Source organism: Apus apus, chromosome 13, assembly GCF_020740795.1.
Source record: "Apus apus isolate bApuApu2 chromosome 13, bApuApu2.pri.cur, whole genome shotgun sequence".
NCBI lineage: Eukaryota > Metazoa > Chordata > Aves > Apodiformes > Apodidae > Apus > Apus apus.
In genome coordinates this window covers 135419-156871 of record NC_067294.1, presented here as the reverse complement: position 1 = coordinate 156871, position 21453 = coordinate 135419, and the positions used below count along the sequence as shown (strand labels likewise).

The 21453-nt window shown below is 49.2% G+C and overlaps 2 protein-coding genes across 3 annotated transcripts in view; one reads left to right on the top strand and one right to left on the bottom strand.

Annotated features, from left to right (window-relative positions):
• The window catches only part of LOC127390072 (C-terminal-binding protein 2), a 40447-nt gene that overhangs the window by 14012 nt on the left and 4982 nt on the right, over positions 1-21453 (top strand). The window contains exons 1-7 of one of the 2 annotated variants that reach the window (XM_051631234.1): positions 16625-17294; positions 17963-18117; positions 18210-18354; positions 19123-19329; positions 19950-20164; positions 20940-21070; positions 21231-21358. In XM_051631234.1, the coding sequence (XP_051487194.1) occupies positions 17246-17294; positions 17963-18117; positions 18210-18354; positions 19123-19329; positions 19950-20164; positions 20940-21070; positions 21231-21358 (1030 nt within the window). In that variant the 5' untranslated portion in view covers positions 16625-17245. Of the gene's footprint in view, positions 1-16624; positions 17295-17962; positions 18118-18209; positions 18355-19122; positions 19330-19949; positions 20165-20939; positions 21071-21230; positions 21359-21453 lie in introns of those variants that run through there. The other variant, XM_051631233.1, reaches the window with a different exon arrangement.
• On the bottom strand, positions 1013-12082 carry GFRA3 (GDNF family receptor alpha 3). Its single transcript, XM_051631235.1, has 8 exons — positions 12025-12082; positions 8509-8784; positions 7738-7830; positions 6964-7309; positions 6778-6887; positions 5660-5794; positions 4935-5065; positions 1013-4632 (listed from the first exon to the last, which is right to left on the bottom strand). Exons 1-8 carry the CDS (start codon positions 12065-12067, stop codon positions 4498-4500), a joined length of 1269 nt encoding a protein of 422 aa, XP_051487195.1. The 5' UTR covers positions 12068-12082; the 3' UTR covers positions 1013-4497.

The window sequence follows — 21453 nt, the reverse complement described above, 5'->3', positions numbered from 1 at the left end:
CACTTGGAGAAAGTGCTGCATCCCCTGACCTCTGCTGGCCCTGGGGTTTGCAAGAAACCCAAACACCGAGTGGCTTCCTGGAGGAGAGCTAATCACCTATAGGAAGAGCTTCCATTAGAGACTGAAACAAGCTCAGCCTCAACAGACCCTTCCTCATCTGAAAAAAGGTTCAGCCACAAAATCCCTGAGGCAGAAGGGATTGTCTGTACCAGCATCTGCCTGGGTGGGGGAAGCAGCTGAACTGGAGCTCAGTGGTGCTGGTTGGCCTCCTGCTTCCTCACTGTTGGCTTTCTCTGCTTCCTCGACAGCTCAAAAATTATTTTGAAAGTTTTCCTTCTTGTTCTTGTGTAAAGTTGCCTGCGATTTTAGCAAACTGAGTGACTTGAGACTTTTAGGATGTATTGAAAAAGGTTCTTTATAGGTACTGAACCTGTGGTGTTCTCCTGTCAACTCCAAGTTACCTTTTATTTTCTGCAGATTTTAAGAGATGTGCCAGGGATCTGTAGCCAGGAATTACTGTTCAAAGTAAAGCTTAGCTTTTCCTGATCTGTGATAGATATTGTGTTCCCCTTTAAAAGGAAAACTGCAGTCACTGGATTCTCACTGAAACACATTTGTTGTAGGTAGTAGGAATTATTTAATGAGACAAGGGGACAGTAATTTTGGACTGCTGAATCCAAGGCTTATTTCTTGGATCACTTTGCAAGAAGTGTACATTGCTTCTCCCACTTGTCACACAAGAAGCAACTTAACACAGTGACTGAGCTCTCTGCTGCAAAAGGACTGTGTGAATGCCCTTTGTAAGTGTTACATGAGACCATATGAAGGGATTTAAAGCTATGTCAGAGCTCTAGAAGCCACGTGTGAAGTACCTGACAGTGAGTAATGTCTGTAAAAGTTGTTAAGATTGCTTTGTAAGAGATTCTGTTCTTTAAATTTCTTTCCCCTAATGCTTCTAGCAGCAGAAGACAAGGAGTGTAGCTTCTGTTAAATGCAAAGGCAGGCAGGAGACTTCTAGAGTTGCAAGATAAAATTTATTACTGAGATTTGGCATTATTTTACACTTTTAAAAATAATCTACAACAATTATAAGGTTCCCTCCTTGTATATGCTTGCTAAGAGCTCAATGTTAAGACTGTCAGGATAGAGAATTTTTATTAGATTACTTTTGTATTTAGACTGAAGATACTCACGTGATGTTGTATTCCAGTTTCTGGGGAAAAGAAGCTGAGCAGTTTTTGTAAATTGATCTGTAGTATGGTTAGTAAGAACTGTTCTGAATGAGTTTAGGTAACTGTGCCAGTCTTTGGACATCAGTGGTGCTAACAGGACTGAACTGACATTGGCATGACATTTCTAGTCGTCATTGTACTTGTGCATGCATGTCTGCTGTGTAGTTGCATGAGGTATCTGGAGATCAGGCGTTACAAAAATCCAAGCAAAAATGGGTTTGTGCTCAGAGCAGTGTGAGTACCTGTGAATGCAGGTGTACCTAGAGGTGATTTTTGTTTGCAATTATTGATGAAGAAGACTTAAGAGGCCCCCACATATATAAAGGTGCATATCTACATGCAAAAGAGACATAGGACACTTGGAAAAAAAAACAAGCTGACATGTTTTGCTTTAATTTCAGTCTAGAGCAGATTTTGAGTGTCAAATGTTTTCCTATGTAATTCAGGACATGACAGGAGGCTGCAATTGTAATCAAGAACCTTCTAAGCCAGGGTATGGGGCTAGAGGTCCAAGGTGCCTGGAATAGGAACAACAAAATGCTAATACCTTTATCCACATTAACCTGTCTTAGAGCATTAAAGTGAGGAAAGATGACAGTGGAGATAAGTGGAAGATGAATACAGTACACTGTAGGTATGTTACAGACAGCTCAGGGAAATCTGCTCCATTATTCTCACAAATACCCTCACTGATCTGTGGAATATTGGAAAGAACAACCTTTTCTTCCCTGTCATTCTCCACTAAATTCTGGAGATGACAGATGCTATTACACTAGTTGAGAGTCTTGACCATGGAGGATGGTCTAATGTAGATATTAGAATATGGTAACGTGGACTCTGTTTTCATGAAAGAATGGTTGCAAACATGTGGAAACAGTGCTGCCTCTGGATCCAAATAGCCTTATTTCAATAGGTAATCAGAAATACCAGCATTCATACTCCTCTTTATTAAGAAGACAAGATATTTGCTCCTACTGGATGGAAATAGGATGTTGCTTCTCTGTGCAACAGAGGAGATGGTTCAGCTCCACACAGTTATTTCCTTGCTCTACCTGCCCAGGAAGTAGAGAGAAGGCTGGAATTTGAAATGGAAGTATAACCACTGCAGAAAGACAATTACTCTGACAATTACTAATCTATTACAGATTCTGTAACGAGAAGGTGTCTGACAGTGACTGGGAACCATGGCTTGTTACCTAGCTGATGCTTCCCTGGCAACAGATCAAGCACAGGGTAAAAAGAAATACCCACCCGTTCTGCATCTGTCAGGACTGTGGCAGTTTGGTGGTGTGTAATGTTCAGGTCTCCTGTGCCTCACAGGGTGAGCAAGGAGCACTGCAGGTGTGCATGGAGGAGCTGCCTTGAGCTGAGGTTCCAGCTATCCTGAAAGCACAGGCTGGCTGGTGAGGCAACTCTTGCACACAATTGATTGTGGACTATTAACCTATGCTCAGAAATCAATATATACTTAATATACACTTAACACCACATTTTAACAGGCAAATGCAGTACAAAATAACCGCAGTTACACAGTGCACACATTTATAGTCAGAATAAACAGGTCATGAAATGCAGCTTGGCAGAGGAGGAGAAGATCAGGCAGGCAGTGCAAAGGGGACAGTGATGACTTCAGAATGTAGAGAGGTACAAGGTAGTTGCAGCTCCCAAAGATTTTTGCAACTGAATGTTCCAGGGGTTTTGCGGTCAGTACAGTTTCGATATATATTGAATTATTCTCTCAGCATGACTGAGAAGGTTGGTCCTAAGGCCAGGCAAGGTCATCCTTTGTTAGACAAGACTAAACTTATTGGAGTTGAGTACAGAAATTCATCTTAACCCACAAAACCCAAATCTGTTGCTAGCTGTGACAATGGATAATATATGTATATGTTGCAAGAGGCAAACCAGAAAGGAGCAAGTATATGATCTGTAGTGTCCTTGACCCGGGATGGTATTTTTCATGCACTTAATGGATTTGAAAAGGGAACTGAATGTAATTCAGAACTGGTGCCTACCAGGACTTTATGTGTATGTTTATTGAGATCTACTTGCAACCCACCCTGGAGCCCAGACTCTTCAGGATGGTTTGCTGTTCCCTGCGCCTGGACAGGCTTGAGCAACGGACCCACAGGAGCCTCATGAAGTTCAACAAGGCCAAGGGCAAGGTCCTGCACCTGGCTGGGACAATCCCTAACTTCAGAATACACTGGGGCGTGCGTGGAGTTGGAGCAGCACTGCAGAAAAGGATCTGAGGATCCTGGTAGATGAAAATTCAGAGGCGAGGCAGCAATGTGGGCCTGCAGCCCATAAGGCAGAATTGCATCCCGGGCTGCATCAAAAGCATCGTGGCCAGCGGGCTGAGAGGCAATTCTGCCCCTCTGCTCTGCCCTCCCTGGGGTCCTGTGTCCAGCCGAGCACCAGGCAGACATGAACCTGTGTGGGCAGGGGCAGAGGAGGCCGCAAAGGTGATGAGAGGGCTGGAGAACCTCTCCTGTGCCGAAAGGCTGAGGCAGTTGTCAGGGTTTGGCCTGAGGAGAGAAGGCTCTGGGGAGATCTTGTTGTGGCCTTTCAATACATGAAGGGGGATCACAAGAAAGACAGGGACTTTTTGCCAGGACCTGTAGTGACAGGACAAGAGGCAGTTGTTTTAAACTGATTTAGATTGGACATGAGGAAGATATTCTTTACTATGAGAGTGCGAGACCCTGGCCCAGGTTGCAAAGAGAAGCTGTGACTGCCCCATCCCTTGGAGAGTTCAAAGTCAGGTTGGGTGGTGCTTGGAGCAACCTGGTCTAGTAAGAGATGTCGCTGCCCATGGCAGGGGGTTTGGACTAGATGATCTTTAAAGGTCCTTTCCAACCCAAACCATTCTGGGATTGTATGCCTGAGGAAGAGCTCCAGAAGATGGGGTGGCAGGATACACTGCGTCAAGTCCCTCCCTGCAGTCTGAAGCCAAACCTGCACAAATTCTGACAGAACTTGGACCTTTGTTTTAAAATACTGCACTGGAACACTAGCCTGGCTGTCACTCAGAATGCTAACATGGCAGAAGCAATGGTGGGCCCCACATCTGCAGAGCTCAGTGCAAACTGACTGGGGAGAAGCGGGGTGCAGGTTGTGGGGAGGCTTTTAGTGACTGTATTAGGCTGTTCCATTCCTCTTTTCTGAAAGCTTTCTATTTCCAAAAGGTAGATCAGTAGTGGGAGGTGCCTGCATATGAAATAAGATTAAGACTATGGGAAGGAAAGATGCCATTTATGCCAAGTTACAGGGGGCTCAGCAACAGGGGCAGGAACAGAGCTAGAGATGGCCAAGAAACAGCAGCTCCAGAATACACAGAGGAGGCCATAGGCATACTGCTGTGTTCAGAGATGTCTTGCTGTGTCTTCCCTTCAGCCACCTAGGAAATGAGAAGGAGGAATGAATCCCAGTTAGACACATCTCTGCTCAAACATCTGGCTGCAGAGCCTCCAGTCTGAGCACTGATGTAGACCATAGGAAACTCCTGTGGCCAGGCAGCACAGCCTCCTGTTCCCGCTTGTCTGGAAAGGAACAGCTTGAGGTAACGTGGTCCAGAGTTCTACACGTGGCATCCCTCACTTTGCAGTCCAGGATCACACATTTCCAGATACAAGGTTTTTCAGCTACTGTCTCTAGGTTAGTTGTCTCGCTGCTTTGTGAAGGCAACAAAGCAATGCATACCTGGGACATGTCTGAAGCAAGAGATGTGCTGGCACTGTCTCCTTGGAAGCTTAGGGAAGATGAATAAAATAAGTCTTCCTGTTGTTCTAGAGCTGCCTGCTTCAGGTGCATTTGAGACCAAATGGTATTTTCTGCAAACAGAAGCAGAGCAAGAGTCTTATTGTGCTTTTCTTGTGCACACCTTGGAGTCTAGGGAACAGAAGCCTAGGGAAGCTGTTTTAGGAGACACACTCACACGCCGTTCCTTTTTGATTTAGAAAATATCTTTCTCTGCTCAGTGAATGGCTTGTTAGTTTGTGGATTTATCTGTGAGGTGCAGCAGACTGCAAAGCGAATCTGCAGTGTTCTTGGGTCCTTCTGGGATTTCCCCAGCTGTCTGTTTTGTAAGGAGCAGGTATGTGGTATCTCAGATGGGATGTTTAGGTTGTAGGTGTATCTATAGTGCTGGGTGTAAGGCTTTTCTATACAGCAGGAGGTAGTTTTAAACATTAATAATTTATCTAATGATGCTGGTTTCTTTAATATTCTTTGGAAGCTTTTACAAACATAAAATATTTAAGTCTTATTAAGGTCTGTTACTAAAATGCTAGGGAGATCACATAGACACTGCAGAAGAAGACAGAGCCCTATGCAAAAGCAATGCAACATAGGATCTTTAGATCAACAGGATTTAATTTCCTTGTGCTGAGCTGTTTCTCTGATTCTGTGATATGATTGATGCTTACCAAGGCATTTGTTGCTCTCAAACATGCTGAGTATCTGGTCACACTTCTCCTTCTGGTTGCCGCTGCTCTCACACGTGCACCACAGGGAAACCTCCACACTGGAGTTGCTGACATAGTTGGGTGTCATAGGTGTGCCTGTCCCAAAACCCCAGAAACTGGAATCAGGATTTACTTCACCAAATGAAAGATGCATCAGGAGTTCTGCTGCACTACAGGGAGCGCTGCCCTGGAGGGAGAAGCCTTCAGGTCAGGAGCCCCTGCAAGGTGACCCAGGCCTGCTGAATCAGTCTGCTGGGCTGTGAGAGTCTGGAGATGGCTGCCCCTGACTCTGCTGGTGCCCTGGGGCTGGTGCAGGCATTGGGCTGAGGGCACTGCACCCTGCAGTGCTGGCACAGGGCAGCGCGGGGTAGCCAGATGCCTTCTGCCAAACCTGAGCTGCACACCTGGGGGGTCCCAAGCAGAGTCCATTTAGCACTAAACAGCAAAGACATCTGGGAAACTGGAAGGTATAATCTAGATTTAGAGCCTCTGACTATTGCTGCTCTTTACAGCTTCTCTTTTTAGCCACTCTGAAAATACTGTCAGGTTGGCAGCGAGTGTCTAAAACCAGAGATGACCTTCCTTCTAATAGCTGGCAGAGCCATGTTCTGGCTGTTCTGAGAGCAGAGTATGAGCAGCACTAGCAAACCATCCCGAGTCTAAAAGTCAGGCAGTGAGGGAATGTCACATTTAATCACTATAGTGATGGGATGAAACTTCTGCAGCAGGCATGACTTAGTTCATACAGGCCCAGAGACCCCATTGGTTGGGCCTTTAGAGCACTCTGCACCAGCTGATGATGCACAAAGGTGTTCAGAAATCTCACGCAAGTGCTTCTGATTTGACAGGAGAAGATGGGACAAAGTAAAGCGATAAATGCCACGGAAGATCTCGCTTTGGGCTGCCTGTACCTCAGAAGCAACAGGGAGCACCATCATCAATCAGGCTAAGGCATAACCACTGGTATACTGAGCACAATCTCCAGCAGGAGAGCAAGATGGGCCTTCACAGCATCAGTGTGCCTCCAAGTTTGTGTCCTCAAAGCATCCACCCTGTACATTCCTGAGGATGTCACTTACCAATCATCCCCATGTAAGCCTGCAGGCATGCAGCATGGTTGTGCTGAGAGCAACCATCTGGAGACGTGTCTGCAGGTTGACAGTTTTGTTGAAAGTCAGCCAGTCGGGATCTGTAGGAAGGAAAATGAGACTATCAGTGTCTATGCTGTTCTTCTCTTGGCTAATGTCTGCTGCTGCTGGACCTACTTGCAGATATGGTCTTCTAAGCAGGAGTCCAGAAGCCAGAGGCAGTTGGGTTTGGTGTTATACTGGAAGGAACAATCAGGAACAATAGTTTTCCGGCGTCGTTCTCCACAAAGTTCATCTTGACATGGGCAGAACAGGATCCTCTTGGTGAAATCCTCAGGGACTTTCTCAAAGAAATTCCTTAGCCCTCGGTGGCACTTGCGGCGGTCACACGTGTCCTCGCTGCCTGCCCCCTTCGTGCAGATGGAGGCGTAGTCTGTGCGCAGGCGAACGCACTTCTTGCTCAGATTACAGACGTGAGTTGCTTTCAGGCATGGATTTGTTGCATCTCCTGCTATCTCTGAGCCTATCAAGCCAAAATAAACCCAGAAACAATGTAACAAGTCTGCAGAAGAGATGCTGTGTGGAGCAAGGAGCCCTTACCTTGATGGTCAGCTTGGGAAAATCAAAAAGAACAAAGCCAATCAGCCCTGCTGTGTGCCTGGCGTATGACACTGCAGTTACACTAGTTACAAAATCATCCTTTGAATTGGTTCATGTTAGGGTCTTTGTCTCAGAGGCTGCATCATTGTGGATTATTCCCTGTTTCATAGGCCTGGATCTATGACTAAATTTACACCTGGTAGGGGAGGATGAATTTAGGGAAGTGTATCCAGGGTGGGCATTCCTCCGATTAAAGGGGCCACTATCCCAAATCATTCTTCTTAAAAATTTTCAGCCCCTGAAAAGATAAGAATAGGCAGCATTATATCATGTAACCATTACAATCCTTACCTGATACTAGAGCTGCCAGTTTATTATAATCTGTCTTCCAGTGTTCTTCATTTGCTGGATTCTCATAGGGAGAGGTCTCCAAATTGAAATAACCTAGGCAAGATACAAGATATTTTATGCAGTGGGACAAATGCTTTGTGACCAGCTTTTTAATTATTTTTTTTAATTAATTTTTTTTCTCATTTGTGCCTGGTTGTTTCCTCAAGCTGAAGTTCAGAGATGCTCTGCCTTGCTCAAAGCCAAATGCCAAGAATGGTTCTGCTAGAGATGCAGAGGTATTACTGTATTAAAAAAGCATCATGTTTTGACATTAGATTTCCTCTGGCTGGAATTTGGTCGTTTTCAGCCTCAGAACTAGTAAGGAAATGTGCAGCACAGGCAGCCTTTAATGGGATGCCAAGAAGAAGCATCTCACTAAAGTTGGAAAGGTGTACTATGCTCAAGGATGCCACCAGTGTGTCATAATCACACATCTGTTTTCAGTGCTGGACAGAGGTGATAATTTTGAGGTGATTTACACCACAGCACTAAATCTAACTGTCTCAGAGCAGCTGTCATGGTCTCTTAGGGCGCCCGGTGTATGCGAAGGGCCGGTCCCAGACCCAGATGAGTTTTCTCTGCTTATCAGAGCAGTAATGAATTATCTTTGAGGAGATGTGGTTCCAAAGTGATACCTGCAGGTGTTGGGAAGTGTCCTTTCCCAGGTGTTTTCGGATGGGGGGCAGGGGTGAGCCTTACTAGTACCCTGTAAATTCATATATTGCCTCTCACCATCCGTCATGCTGGAGTGAACAGTCCAGAAGACACGCAAGCAGCGCTCCTGCCGCCTCATGCGCCGGTGGCACCTGCAGCGCAGCAGGGAGCTGCTCCCGAGCTCCAGCTCTGCCTTCACACACCTCACCCGGCTGTCGCGGTCCAGGGCGTGCAAGCGAGTCTTAGCCAGGGCGCAGGTTTCCAGGATCCTGTAGGTGGCATTGCAGGTGGAGTCCGAGAGGCAGAGCTGCTCAGCTGCGAGGCAGTCGCTCCTTGGCAGAGCCAGCAGGTCTCCTGGTCCAGTAGGGAAAGAGGTGGTTAGAATGACCGTCCTGGTGAGCGCCACCCAAGCACCGTGTCATTGTTCCGCAGGCATCCCGTCTGTAGCAAGGACTCCTCTCCAGGCCAAACTGGTTGGCGCCTTTCATATGGAGTGGTAAGGAACAAGAGTTGTCTCCATTTAGAAGCAAAAGGATGAGTGTTAATGTATGAAAGAGGGATCAAAAGGTCAAAGGAAAATCTCAAAATATTTTTTTAATAAAACCTTTTCTATAACCCTTAACTCTTTTCACGTGGCCAGCATCAGGGATGGTTCTGTGTGTCGTGGAGTGGTAAATCCCCACAGAAACCCTGGGGTGGCTGAGGCTGCTGTGAAGCAGCTCTTCTCTGAGTGATGCAAACCAGAGTGCAACCAGCAGCGAGGAACACCACGCTGTGCTGGGAGGCTGTGCTGCTGCCATGCCTCCAGTGCACCCTGCTCAGCAAGGGATGGGCTGAGGAAGCCATTTGTAGGGTGTAAAAACAACTATTTACTTGGAAATCTCAGAAGAATAGCTTCACACAGAAGTGCTGATATGCAATCAGTTTGAGTATATAGACCCCCAGTCCCTGACATCCCTGCCAAAAATGCAGGGGTGCAGGCTTGGCCTCCCAGCTTTCATCTGTTGGCTGACTGTGAACTCCAACTATCTCTGTGTGTGTGTGTTTGCATAACACATGCATTAATTATATATATGTGCACACACACACCACCTTATGTGGAAGTACTAAATAATCTCAATTTAACAATATAATATTTAAAACTAGATTTTTTTTTTTCAGCTTTTAAATGTTTTCTATGGTCTGTCGTTTCCCAATACTGGGGTGATACCTAGCATTATGTTGTCACAGGTAGGTGAATTCAGTCCATAATCCTTCTTCATTTCTGTAGTAGATGAATCTCTATATACAGTAAAAGTACAATGAAGACCTGGAACAAGACCCATTCCTATTAACATTTATATATAGGCTGTATGTTTCTTCCTTTCAGGACAATATTGTTTGGCTGATTTTAGGAAATGACTGAGACTTCCCTCTACCTTTAATGTTTTGTGGCATGTGTGGTTCTCTTGCTCAGCAGGTGCAGCAGCACTATTTCTGTCTGCCTTCCCTACAGATTAGAAAAAATCTGGGCACAGCTCATTACCCAGTCTACCATCCTCACCATCTAATTTGTTCTCACACTTCCTTCGCTTTCACTGGCTTCATCAGAGGATTTGCTGCAAGTAGCAGGCTGCTACTCTGCTAGTAGTATGCTAGCAGTGTGCTGGTCTGCTTCTCAAACTTTCTACTTTTCCTACAGCCCAATAACACTATCTAGGTGTCTCTGTCTCACTTGTACAAATTTCTTTGTCTTTCTAGCAGCTTATTGTACTTTGTTGTTCATCTGGCTGTTACATAGAGACTGCATGACTTTGTCATCTCCCTGAAAAACAAATCTCTCATCAGAAAGGCTTTGTACCCAGCCCAGTGGGCTTGGTTAGGCATTAAACCTAGGCACAGCCTTAATGAACAGTTCAAGTGTGATTACACCCTGTAAGGTTTGCAATCGGTGCAAATTCCCAATAGCAAATCAGTCCATTCTCTCCCAGTAGCTTTTGGAACCCTAAACTGAGTGATCTGATCTATCCTACCAGGCCAGACCAAAATACCATCTCCCCCAATATCCCATCTCCCACAGTGGCTTGCAGCAGCTGCTCTAGGAAGTTCATAAAAGGGCTTTCCTAGCCTAAGAATTCTGCTCAGCAAGCACCTGAGCTTGCAGTGACATTTTAAAAACTTTAAAGTGATATGGTAGTTGCTAGGGTTGAGCAGAGCTGGGTGTAAGTTGATGGGCTGTGTTGCTACCACAGGCCCGTGCCAGATGCTTCAGGTGAAGCTGCTGTAAACCTCACATTTAGAACAGTCCTCCTCTACAGACACCATTTAACAGCTATGCATTGTATTCAGCCCTAATACTTGACACGTCGTTTCATTTTTTAAGAACTTGTCTTAGTATTGCAGACAATAACATGAAAGAATGAGGAGGCCAATTCTTACCTAGACCTATGGTCTATGTTGCAGAACATGTTAAAGATGCATGTGTCTGGAGTCTCTTCTCTCGTTTTTTTTGTTTTAAGTTAAGGTAATAATCAATTAACAGACTATAATTATTCATACCTTAGAAAAAAGGGAGGGGTAATACAATATCCTTTTATTCTGCCTTTTCACTCCGTGCTCTGTCATACATATATATATATATATAAGTATATATTATTTTTTATGTCCCTGGTGTGCCATGCTGTTGAAGGAGAGGACAACTGCAGAAGGGAAAAACCTTTCTGTTACAAGGCATAGTTATCAATACAGTTGTGGTATTTGGACATGGAAAACTGTGGGAAATCTATTGTAATCATGTGGCTGAAGTGCCACTGAGGTCTCAGTGCAATAGCCCATTTTTACAGTAGTCGTTATGATATTCAGGAGCTGCAGCTTGTTCTGAATGTAAAACACTGACATCCCATAGCAGGGTCTAGGAGTGCTCCAGAGCCATTTTGTAGTTTCTGTATTTCTGGTCACATCAGCCATGAAGACTGCACAGCAGATTAATTGGAAAAGGAGTAATTTCTATCCTCAGCTCTTGTGACTTGGAAGTAGTAGAAGGCAGAGTACAACAAATAGCTCCATCTCTGCAGGAGCTCCTTGCGTTGGTCTTTGCATACTGAGCCTCATCTCGGAGAACCACCAGCCCGCAGCACTTCGGAGGGGGATGCGCCGAGGGAAGGCGTCAAAAAGAGCTCCCAGCAAAGTGGGTGTGAGCGCGGTGCAAGCGGGGACCGCACAGCAGCTCCAGCCGGAGCAGACACAGGTTCCGTGCCTCTTGTGCCGCGCTGAGGGCCCCTCATCAGCCCCTCCGCTGCGGGGCGGCCCCTCCGGCGCTGCCCCGGGACCGCCGCTCCCCCCAGGCTCCCCTCGGCGGGCACAGCCGCACTGACAGCTCACGGTTCGGCTCGGAAGAGCCGCTCGCCCTTCCCGGTTCGGGAGGTGGGTTCCGTCCCGCCGGGGCAGCGGGGTGCCGGCCGCTCGCCGCAGCCGGTGCCCGGGGAAGGGAGCCCCCGGGGAAGGGACCGGGAGCCCCCGGGGAAGGGACCGGGAGCCCCGCGCTGCCTCCGCCGGGAGCGAGTCGGGACCCGCCGCCCCGCGCTGCCCCGCCCGCCCCGCCGCCCCCGCTGTTACCGGCTCGGGAGAGCAGCAGCGCCAGGAGCAGGGCGGCCCCCATGCTGGAGCCCGTGGCCGGTCGCTCCGAGCTCTGCGCCCGCAGCTCATGCTGCGCGCATCCCGCGGCCGGTTGGGCGGGCCCGCACCGCCCCGCACCGCCCCGCCGGGCCCGCCCCGCACCGCCCCGCACCGCCCCGCCCGGGCCCCGCGGGGTGGCCCCAGCGCTCCGCCCGCTCCTGCCCCCGCCGCAGCCTGGTGCAAGAGAGTTCAGAGGATCTTTCAAGCTCCTTCCCAGACTGTTTTTCTGAGTCTGTGATTATCGGTCTTCACCCAAAGACCACTTAAATGAGTCATTAATTCAACTTTGAATTATGCCCTGCGGTAGATAGAAAGGAAAGGGAAAATTTGCCCTTCCATCTTAAAGCTGGTAAGTTTTCTGTGTTTTCAGGCTGCCTTGGCAAGCCTGAAAACTTAATGTCTGGTGAGGAGTCGGCCAGTTCAGTGCACTTTGCCAGTCTGCACAGCCCGTGACTGCAGTGGAGTGGTCCCCTTCCCAGTTGTTGCCTATTGACTTGGATCTCTGCCTGGGACCCATGGCATAAAAGGTCACTTGGTTATCCCCCTCTGCTCACATGCAGAGCAGCACTGTAACCTCATTACAGGTCTCAGAGAGTTGGATAATTATCAGTCTCTCACAACCAAAGCTGTTATCACCCTTTCCATTTGAAATTGTATAGGCCAACTCTGACCTGTGGAGGTCATCTCCCAGTGTAATGTGTTGTATCTCAGGAATCAGTTTCTCTAATTCCATCCAAGGTCCAGGCCTTTGACCTTCTCAAACATCTGCAGAAACAGTGATCAACTCTGATCTGATTTCCTCAGCTTTTAGCACCGCTTCCTTGGTTTATGTTATCTTTGTCGCTCTTTGCGGATTCATAGAGGTGACTAATTTGGGGTTAGTGATGTCAGCAGGTCCTGTGGTGAAATAGGTATGTGACTAAGGCTCATAGTAGGTACATTCTTGTCAGATCTTTCCCAGTAATTTGTTTCACCCAGAACTGGTGTTTCCCTCTGTAATGACTATCACTATGTTAAGCAAGTAGCAGTTCCAGTGATGTGCTGGACAGTTCTTCTCTAGGTCTGTGAGGGCCACAGTTCATGAAGAGTGGGTTTGGCCAAGCAAGAGTTTTGTTTGCAGTGTGTGCTGAGTTACTTAGTTGTACCTTATTCTCTATCATACTAATCTTGGGAAGATCACAGCACACTGCTGCTTCTGCTGCATTTTTGGGGATTTGATCTCTTTAACCCTTCTTGAGTCAAAACCAGAGCATGTTACTGCACAATGTGGAAGATGCTGAAGCTCTGACAGCTGAGGCTGGGTCATTTGCAAGGAGTGCTGTCAGAGCACCACTGCAGGAGGCAGCACAGAGGAGGGCTGTGCAAACACTTCTCTGCCTGGGCTAATATTTACAGCGTCACACTCTGCTCTTTACAGGGCTAGAGACAGACAGCAGACACTCACAGCTCATATTAACACCTGTACACTACAGAAATATTAACCTAATGCAAACAACCCAGCAGAAGTTAATGTCTGTATTCACAGAAAACCAAATAAAAACCTCTTTCATTTCCTAGCATCAGTGTTAGTGCCCTAAACAGCTCTAGCTGCTCATTGCCAAAGAGGGTTCATGGGTTTGACACCCAAAGCAGCCACCCATAGTATTTTGTTTCAGTGCCTGTGGTATTTTGCCACTTCTGGCTCAGACAGTTTTATTCTTTTGTTCCTATGAATAAAACATTCAAAGCTGCTCTTGCATTTTAGCCTCGGCATGGTTCACAGCAGGAAAATCAGACACATTTAGGTGCCTGTCTGGGTAGGTACAAAGGTACATAGTTTATTGGGTAGGCTATATCTTTGTTGAGAATAACCCTGTAACTCATCCTACAGGAAAAAGGAACTAGCAAATTTAATTTTGGGTGAGCAACTGACAAGCTGAACAACAGAACTTCAGTCCAGAGGAACTCTGAGAAATGAGAGGACCAGGTCAGCAGACACCTTGTAAAGCTCAGGAAGGAGTGTGCAGTTCTGTGACAGGGCACGGTTGCCCCATGCATCTGGTCTGGATGAGGACTGACTGGCTGAGGAACAGCCCCACTGGAAGGGCCTGGAGGTTGCTGTGGATACGAGTAAGCTCAGATCCTGAATAAGACAACCCAGGCTCCACAATGTATTAGGAAGATCATGGCCAGAGACTGAAGGAAATTATTGCTGTCTACTGGTCTCTGGTGTGGCCACACCTAGACTGCTGTGTGCAGGTTCCTACCCCTGAAGTTCAAGAGGGATGTGGAGGAACTAGAAAGAATCCAGTGGAGGACTACCAAGATGGCAGCATGTGACTTACAAAGAGGTTAACAGAGCTGGGCTTGTTTGCTTGGCAAAGAAGAGTTTCAGAGACAATCTATTATCAACATACAGCTACTGGACTGGGAGCTGCGAAGGCGACAAATCCAAACTCATTCTGGCAATGGCAGGGGATGTAAGAAGTGATGATGGCCACAATGTGTAGCTTGGGTTGTTCAGGCTGAAAAGCTTTTGTGTCAAAAGTTGGTGCAGTGCTAGAGCAGGTTATCCAGAGACATAGTGGAGTCTGTATCCAAGCTTGTAGAAAAAGCCACAGCTGACCGGCTGATGTTGGTGGTAGCACTGCTGAGCACGTGGCAATGGCTGGTGTGCCTCTGCTTGGATGGCAGACTCCAGCAATCCAAGTGATGAGCACCTCAGAAGAAAAATTACTTGTAACAGGAAAGCCAAAGTATTTATTTGAGAGAAGAAAGGAGGAGCTCCTTAGAACAAGCACTGCTCTACTACCTTAAGTCTAATTTTTTTCAGAGAATCATAGAATGCCAGGTTGGAAGGGACCTCAAGGATCTTCTGGTTCAAGCATTTTAGGTAATACTGTAGTTGATATGAGGTGGCTCAGCACCCTGTCAAGCTGAGACTTAAAACTGTCCATTGTGGGGGAATCTACCACTTCCCTTGGGAGACTGTTCCAATGTTGGACTGTCCTCATGGGGAAAAATTTACCTTGTATCCAATCAGAATCTCCCCAGGAGCAACTTGGGCTCATGACCCCTTGTCTTTTCCGTGTGACTCCTTGTAAATAAGGAAGCTCCATCCCCTTGGCAGCCACCCTTTAAGTACTGGAATGTGGTATTGAGGTCTCCCCTGAGTCTTCTCTTCTCAGGGCTGAACAAACCCAGTTTTCTCAGCCTCTCCTCATATGGCAGGTCCTCCAGTCCTCTGATCATACTCATGGCCCTCCTCTGCACCCTCTCCAGCCTGTCCCATCCTTTTTGTAGAGCAGAGCCCAGAGCAATACTCCAGGTGTGGCCTGACCAGCACAGGTAGAGTGAGATGATGACTTATCTCTGCTGGTGATGCCCTTGTTGATGCAGCCCAGCATCCTGGTGGCTTTCTTTGCCCTGCAGCTCACTGTGCACACATGGTGAGCCTGTTCTCCACCAAGACCCCAGGTCCCTTTCCACAGGGCTGCTCTCCAGCCAGCTGGATCCCAGTCTGAACTGTGCTCCTGGGTTATGTGTTCCCAGGAGCAAGACCTCACACTTCTCCCTGTTGAACTTAAAGTTCCTGCTCACCCACTCCTCCAGCCTGTCTAGGTCATCCTGGAGGGTGGCTCTCCCTTCTGGAGTGTCAGTCTCTCCACTCATCTTGGTGTTGTCCGCAGACTTCATCAGGATGCTCTTGATCCCAACATCCAGGTCACTTATGAAGATGAATGGAGAGGTGTAAGGACAGCAAAGGGCAGTGGTCTCTCCTCCCACCTTTCAGAGCGGGGGAGAACAGAACCAGGGGCAGCAGGCTCCAGCTGTTTGCAGTAGGTTTTTATTTTAATCGCTCCTGTACATTTTTCCCTCTTTGCGTGTCAAAGAGATGGGCACATGGCAGGGCAGCAGCACGGGGGTTGTTTACTTTACATCTTATCAGCAGCATTAGTGCTTTAGAGACTATCAGGAAAGACCCAGGTACGAGCCACTCCCACATGGCAGGACTTTGGACCACAACAGACCTGCTGTGTCCAGATGGACCAGACTCTCTCTACTAGTTCTGCCCCTGGCAACAGGGATTCTAGGATTTCCAGTTTCTTTGTCTCAGAAAAAAACCCTCTTTCCCTCCCATCCCGCCTGTACTTTTTAAGCATCCACCAAAGTCTGTGCCTTAGGGGCCATCAGCAAGATCCCGTTGACAGTCCAGGATTCCTCACTGGGCTCAGGGAGGTTTTGACCGGGGTTTTTATAGAGGTGAAGGTCAGTCGGCGCAGACGTACAGGGAGACTCGCGGTGCCGCATGCGGTGTGCTCCGGAGCACGGAGCCCGTTTGGCCCGCAGGTGAGCAGGCAGGGCTCGCCGCTGGGCTTCCGCACGCCCGCCGCCGGCCTCGGCCCTTCCCCGGAGGCGAGAGGTGCTGCGGGGCCGGGCGGGGCTGCGGGGCTGCGGGGCGGGGCTGCGGGGCAGCAGCAGCAGCGAGCCCGCCAGGCCGCCAGGGGGCGCACGGCAGGAGAGCGGCGCTCCAGCCAGCCGGCGGGGCGGCAGGAGGCGGAAGCGACCGGCGGGTCCGGCCGCGCTGCCGCCGCCGGAAGGCACACCCAGCAGACCGCGCAGCTTCCCCCACTTCTGTCCGTGCTCCGGTTGCCTGCAGGGCTCCTGGGGGCTGAGGGGCACCGCGGCGTTTCTCCGGCACCCGGGGGCGGGAGTTCTCTCCCTGCCCAGCGCCCGCCGCTCGGAAGCTCCCGGGAGGGCTACCGGAGGCTGCGTTGTACCGCAGGCCTGGGCCAGCCGGACGGCAGCCCCTCCCGCCGCTGCCTCGCTGCCCGGCGCCCTTCGGGAGGCCCGCGGCTCCCCGGCAGGCCGTGGCGGCGGTTCCCGGCCCGCACGCACACGCCGCTCCCGCAGGGCCCGCCCGGCGCGGCGCCCGAGGCCCCCCCGGGGCACCGGAGAGCCCGGCCCGCCCCGCCGGGCCTCGCTCCTCGCGCCGCAGAGGCTTATGGGGCGGTGGCGCGCGCGGGCCGGAAGCGGAAGCGGGCGGCGCTGCAGGCCGTAGCGCCCGTGAGGCGGCGGGGCCCAGCGGGGCCGCGGCCCGGCCCTTCCGCTTCCTCCCGGGAGCCGGCGGCGAGCGGCGGCGTGTCCCTCCGCAGCGCCGAGCGGCGGCACGGCGCGGCCCATGGACCGGCACAAAGTGAAGCGGCAGCGGCTGGACCGGATCTGCGAAGGTGAGGCGGCGCTGGCGGCCTCGGCAGCGGCGCCGCGTGGGCCGCGCCTGGCAGCCGCGCGGAGCCCGGGCGGCGGGGACCGGCGGCGGCTGCAGGCCCTGCCGAGCTGCGGGGCGCAGCGGCGACGAGCGGACCTGCGGGCAGCCCGTCCGGGCCCCGCCGCCTGTCCGGCTCCCACCCGGCGCCTTCGCGGCGCGCTGCCTGTCGGCCTGCGGCCGGGGGAGCCGGCGCCTCGGCCTCCTGGAAAGGGGTGGCTGCCAGTAGCTGTCAGGGGCCCCCTGGGGTGTGCCAGTTCTGCTCGCTCCAGGAGGAAATAGGTTTGGTATCCTGGCCTGCTGAGGGGGGAGAGCGGCCCAGGTTAATGGGGAGTGGGCCTGGAGTGGCTTTACAACCGGTTTAAGGAGTAAGATGGCGTGCTGAGCAGACCGCCTCTTACTGTCTCGTTATTGATAAAACATGCTTTGTTTTTCTTTATCTGGTGGTGGGCAGAGGTTGTTTGTTCTTTTCCAAGCTTCATTTTCCTGTGCTTGTTTCCTGTTTATTTATTTTGCTTTGACTAATCCCATCCTAACTATTGCAGACTTTTAACAGAACTAGTGAATGGTTGGACTAGGAAATGAGGGTTGCAGAGTCCTTCATGTTACCATTCCTGCTGGTTTTCCTGACAGGGATACGGCCTCCTATTGTGAATGGCCCGATGCCAGCGCGGCCGCTGGTTGCGCTGCTGGATGGACGAGATTGCACAGTGGAGATGCCCATCTTGAAGGATGTTGCTACGGTGGCGTTTTGTGACGCTCAGTCAACTCAGGAAATCCATGAGAAGGTGGGCAAGGAAACACACAGGCATTTGGGCTCAGAGCTCTGCCTCTCAGAGTATCCAAGGCAGAGGTTCATTTGGGCTGCTTTTTGTTGTAGGTGCTGAACGAGGCAGTAGGAGCTCTGATGTATCACACCATTACTCTTTCTCGTCAGGATCTGGAGAAATTCAAAGCCCTCAGGGTCATTGTGCGTATTGGCAGTGGCTATGACAATGTTGACATCAAATCTGCTGCAGAACTAGGTATGATGACACCATTTGGGCTCGGTTGCCATCAGAACTGAGTGTGAGGTGGAACACTGGACATGTTTTTTTGTGTTATATCTGAGTACATTGAAAACTTTTCATATAAAAAGATTTAGAGCTGCTTCATGTCAGGAACCTTTAGGAAGCTGAGCAGTATTGGAGCTGGTAGCTGTCTTGAAAGAAAGATTCTCATTCCTTAGACGGTCTCATGTGGTTGTGTGTTATTCTAGAGGACTGTGACATGCTTCAATTGCATTTAGAGAGGCTCATGTGGCTTCTCTCTGCTTTTAATGAGTTAGTTCCTTATTGTTGCTCCTGGAGAAGCTGGTTCTTGCAGTGAGCATCTGGACTGTGAGGCATGAAAGAGCTCAACCATCTGTCTTGATTCTTCTGCAGTCTGCCAGTTAGTATGTCAGGAGAATCTCTGTAACAAGTGCGTCTTTTTGGGTGCAGATCTTCTACAGTAGTTTCTTGCATCACTTGTATGACCCAGTTTTCTAATTTTGGCCTGTTTTTTTGTTTGGTTTGGGTTTTTTTTATTCTTCTGGTGAATGTATTGCTGAAATGAGTATTTTTAAGGAAGGAATGGTATTTCCTTGGGATTAAAAAGCTGGCTGGTCACACCTGAATTGCTGTAGAATGAACTTCTTTCTTGCCAGAAGCTCTGGAGCACTGAACTACCTTTCAGCACTTGTTCCTGAAGAGCTGCCCCTTAGTTTAGCATTGTGATGCTCAGAGTCTCATAAGACGTCTGTGGCTTTGTAGGCATCGCAGTCTGCAACATCCCCTCCTCCTCAGTAGAGGAGACTGCTGACTCCACCCTCTGCCACATCCTGAACCTCTACCGCCGGGTCACCTGGCTGCACCAGGCCATGCGGGAAGGGAACCGCGCCGCCAGCGTGGAGCAGATCCGGGAGGTGGCTGGAGGCGCCGTGCGTATCCGTGGGGAGACCTTGGGCATCATTGGACTGGGTAAGTGATGGGAATTGTTAGGTTGAAAACCAAACTGTCCAAGTTTTTGGGAACCTAAGAGTCACAGACTGAAAAAGTGATAATTTTACAGCTGTTCATTGTGAAACACACTGACTCATAAGGAGTGCTAGTGCCCTATTCTGTGCTGCTGGATTTCTTCAAGAATTGGGTGTCTATCATGGGATTGGGGAGTTATTTTTTTTTCATGCTCAAATGGCTAGAAGAATTGGAACATTCAGACAGCTCTTCTTGGTGACTGTTCCCCTGTGTGCAAGGCTCTGTAGCAGTAACAAAGCCACCTGAAAGCCACCAATTCCTTCTCCAAGTTCTTGTAATCAGTTTACTGTTGCCTCTGACCCAGGGTCCAGATTTAGTGTGAAAAAGTGTTCCTTCCAGACTGAGCTCTGGCTATTGCATGGGGAAGGACTAGAATGAGCCACACGGGATCAGCACTGAATAACCTCCTCTGGATCCCTGTGGCAACTGTAGGGGTTCCCAGGGCTGCAGTACCTCAGGGCCCTGGCAGTAAACTCCAGTGTAGGCTCCCAGTCTACCCCAGTATCTTGTCTTTAAAGTTTGTTTTACCTTTCCTTGATGATTGTGGGTTTTCTTTTGTGAAGGCCGAGTTGGACAGGCAGTGGCTCTGCGAGCCAAGTCCTTTGGCTTCAACGTGATTTTCTATGATCCCTATCTGCCGGATGGAGTGGAGCGATCCTTGGGTTTACAGCGAGTAGGAACCCTGCAGGATCTACTAATGCACAGCGATTGCATCACATTGCACTGCAGCCTGAATGAACATAACCATCACCTCATCAATGACTTCACTATTAAACAGGTGCAGCAGGAGCTTGATTTCCCCCACAGAGCACTGTGGAAATGAATGCAAACAGAAACTGCTGCTTTCACAGAGGCTGAGAGCGTGTGCCTCCTGCTGCCTCTGCTGTGTGCCTCCTGCTGCCTTTGGAGGCTGGGAGCGTGTGGATCCGGGTGCCTGTGCTTTGTGCTGTATGGAATTTCATGTTAAGGGAAGAATAGGATTGGCTCTTTTTGCCAAGTAATTTCCTTTATAAAGAATATTTTAGGGGATTCAGTAATTTCAAATGACTGTTAAAATGCATAATTGACTGTGCTGGTTAGAACCAGATGTGGTGTGGCTGGGGCTGTGTAAGATTTTTTACACATCTCTGCCAGAGTCTCTCTACCCAAGCCCACTGCAAAGTCAGTCCCGGGCTCTACTCCACTAGTCTATGAATGCTTTTCTGTCCTTTCATGAGACATCTGGACATTGTAGTCCAGTTTTGTATAGCTGGATACTTTATTCATGTCCTCTTTTCTTTTTTAATGTAGTAGGATGAATATGGAGTGCAGAAAGTTCCACTTTTGCCCTTGTCGTCTTGTGGTTTTGTTTGTTCATTTTAAAAGCAAATTTCTCAAGCATTGCTTGCAGGCATTTCCCCTCTGGTTAGCTTTGCAGTGAGAGCACTCCTAGTTCGTCCAGGCCTCATCTAATCACTGCAGGCTCCTGCTCATTTCCAGTAGACTTCCCAATATTCACTTAGCTTCCACAGAAAGTCTCATTCTCAAACAACCTCACGTTTTTCTTCTTCCAGATGCGCCAAGGCTGCTTCTTAGTGAACACAGCCCGGGGAGGGCTGGTAGATGAGAAGGCCTTAGCTCAAGCCTTGAAAGAGGGGAGGATAAGAGGAACAGCATTGGATGTGCATGAGTCTGAGCCTTTCAGGTAATGTTTTGCTTGCATGCCTGCTGCTTTCCCATGGCTTGCCTCTGCTGGATGATTCTTCTGTGTGGTTTTATTTGAGTTACAGTGATACTGGAGATGATGGGGGGGTTATCATGTCTGGAGAGAAACCACATTTTTCTTTCCCCACCCATCCCCACAGCTTTGCTCAGGGGCCCTTAAAAGATGCACCCAACGTGATCTGCACCCCTCACACTGCCTGGTACAGTGAGCAGGCTTCCATTGAATCCAGAGAAGACGCAGCTAAGGAGATCCGCAGAGCTATTACAGGTAATGAGGAAGACTGCGCTCTGCAGCTGCTGCTGAATTAGGATTCTTATGTTAGTTCATGGCAAGGATTGTGCTGATTTTTCTGAAAACTCAGA

What these genes read in the sequence shown, in the direction of transcription:
- GFRA3 (XM_051631235.1), bottom strand. Translation starts at nt 12,067, where the DNA reads ATGGGGGCCGCCCTGCTCCTGGCGCTGCTGCTCTCCCGAGCCG. An exon ending in TCACTCCAGCATGACGGATG is followed by an intron (nt 7,831 to 8,508) that starts GTGAGAGGCAAT and finishes TATCTTGCCTAG; the next exon opens with GTTATTTCAATTTGGAGACC. An exon ending in GGCTTACATGGGGATGATTG is followed by an intron (nt 5,795 to 6,777) that starts GTAAGTGACATC and finishes GTTTTGGGACAG; the next exon opens with GCACACCTATGACACCCAAC.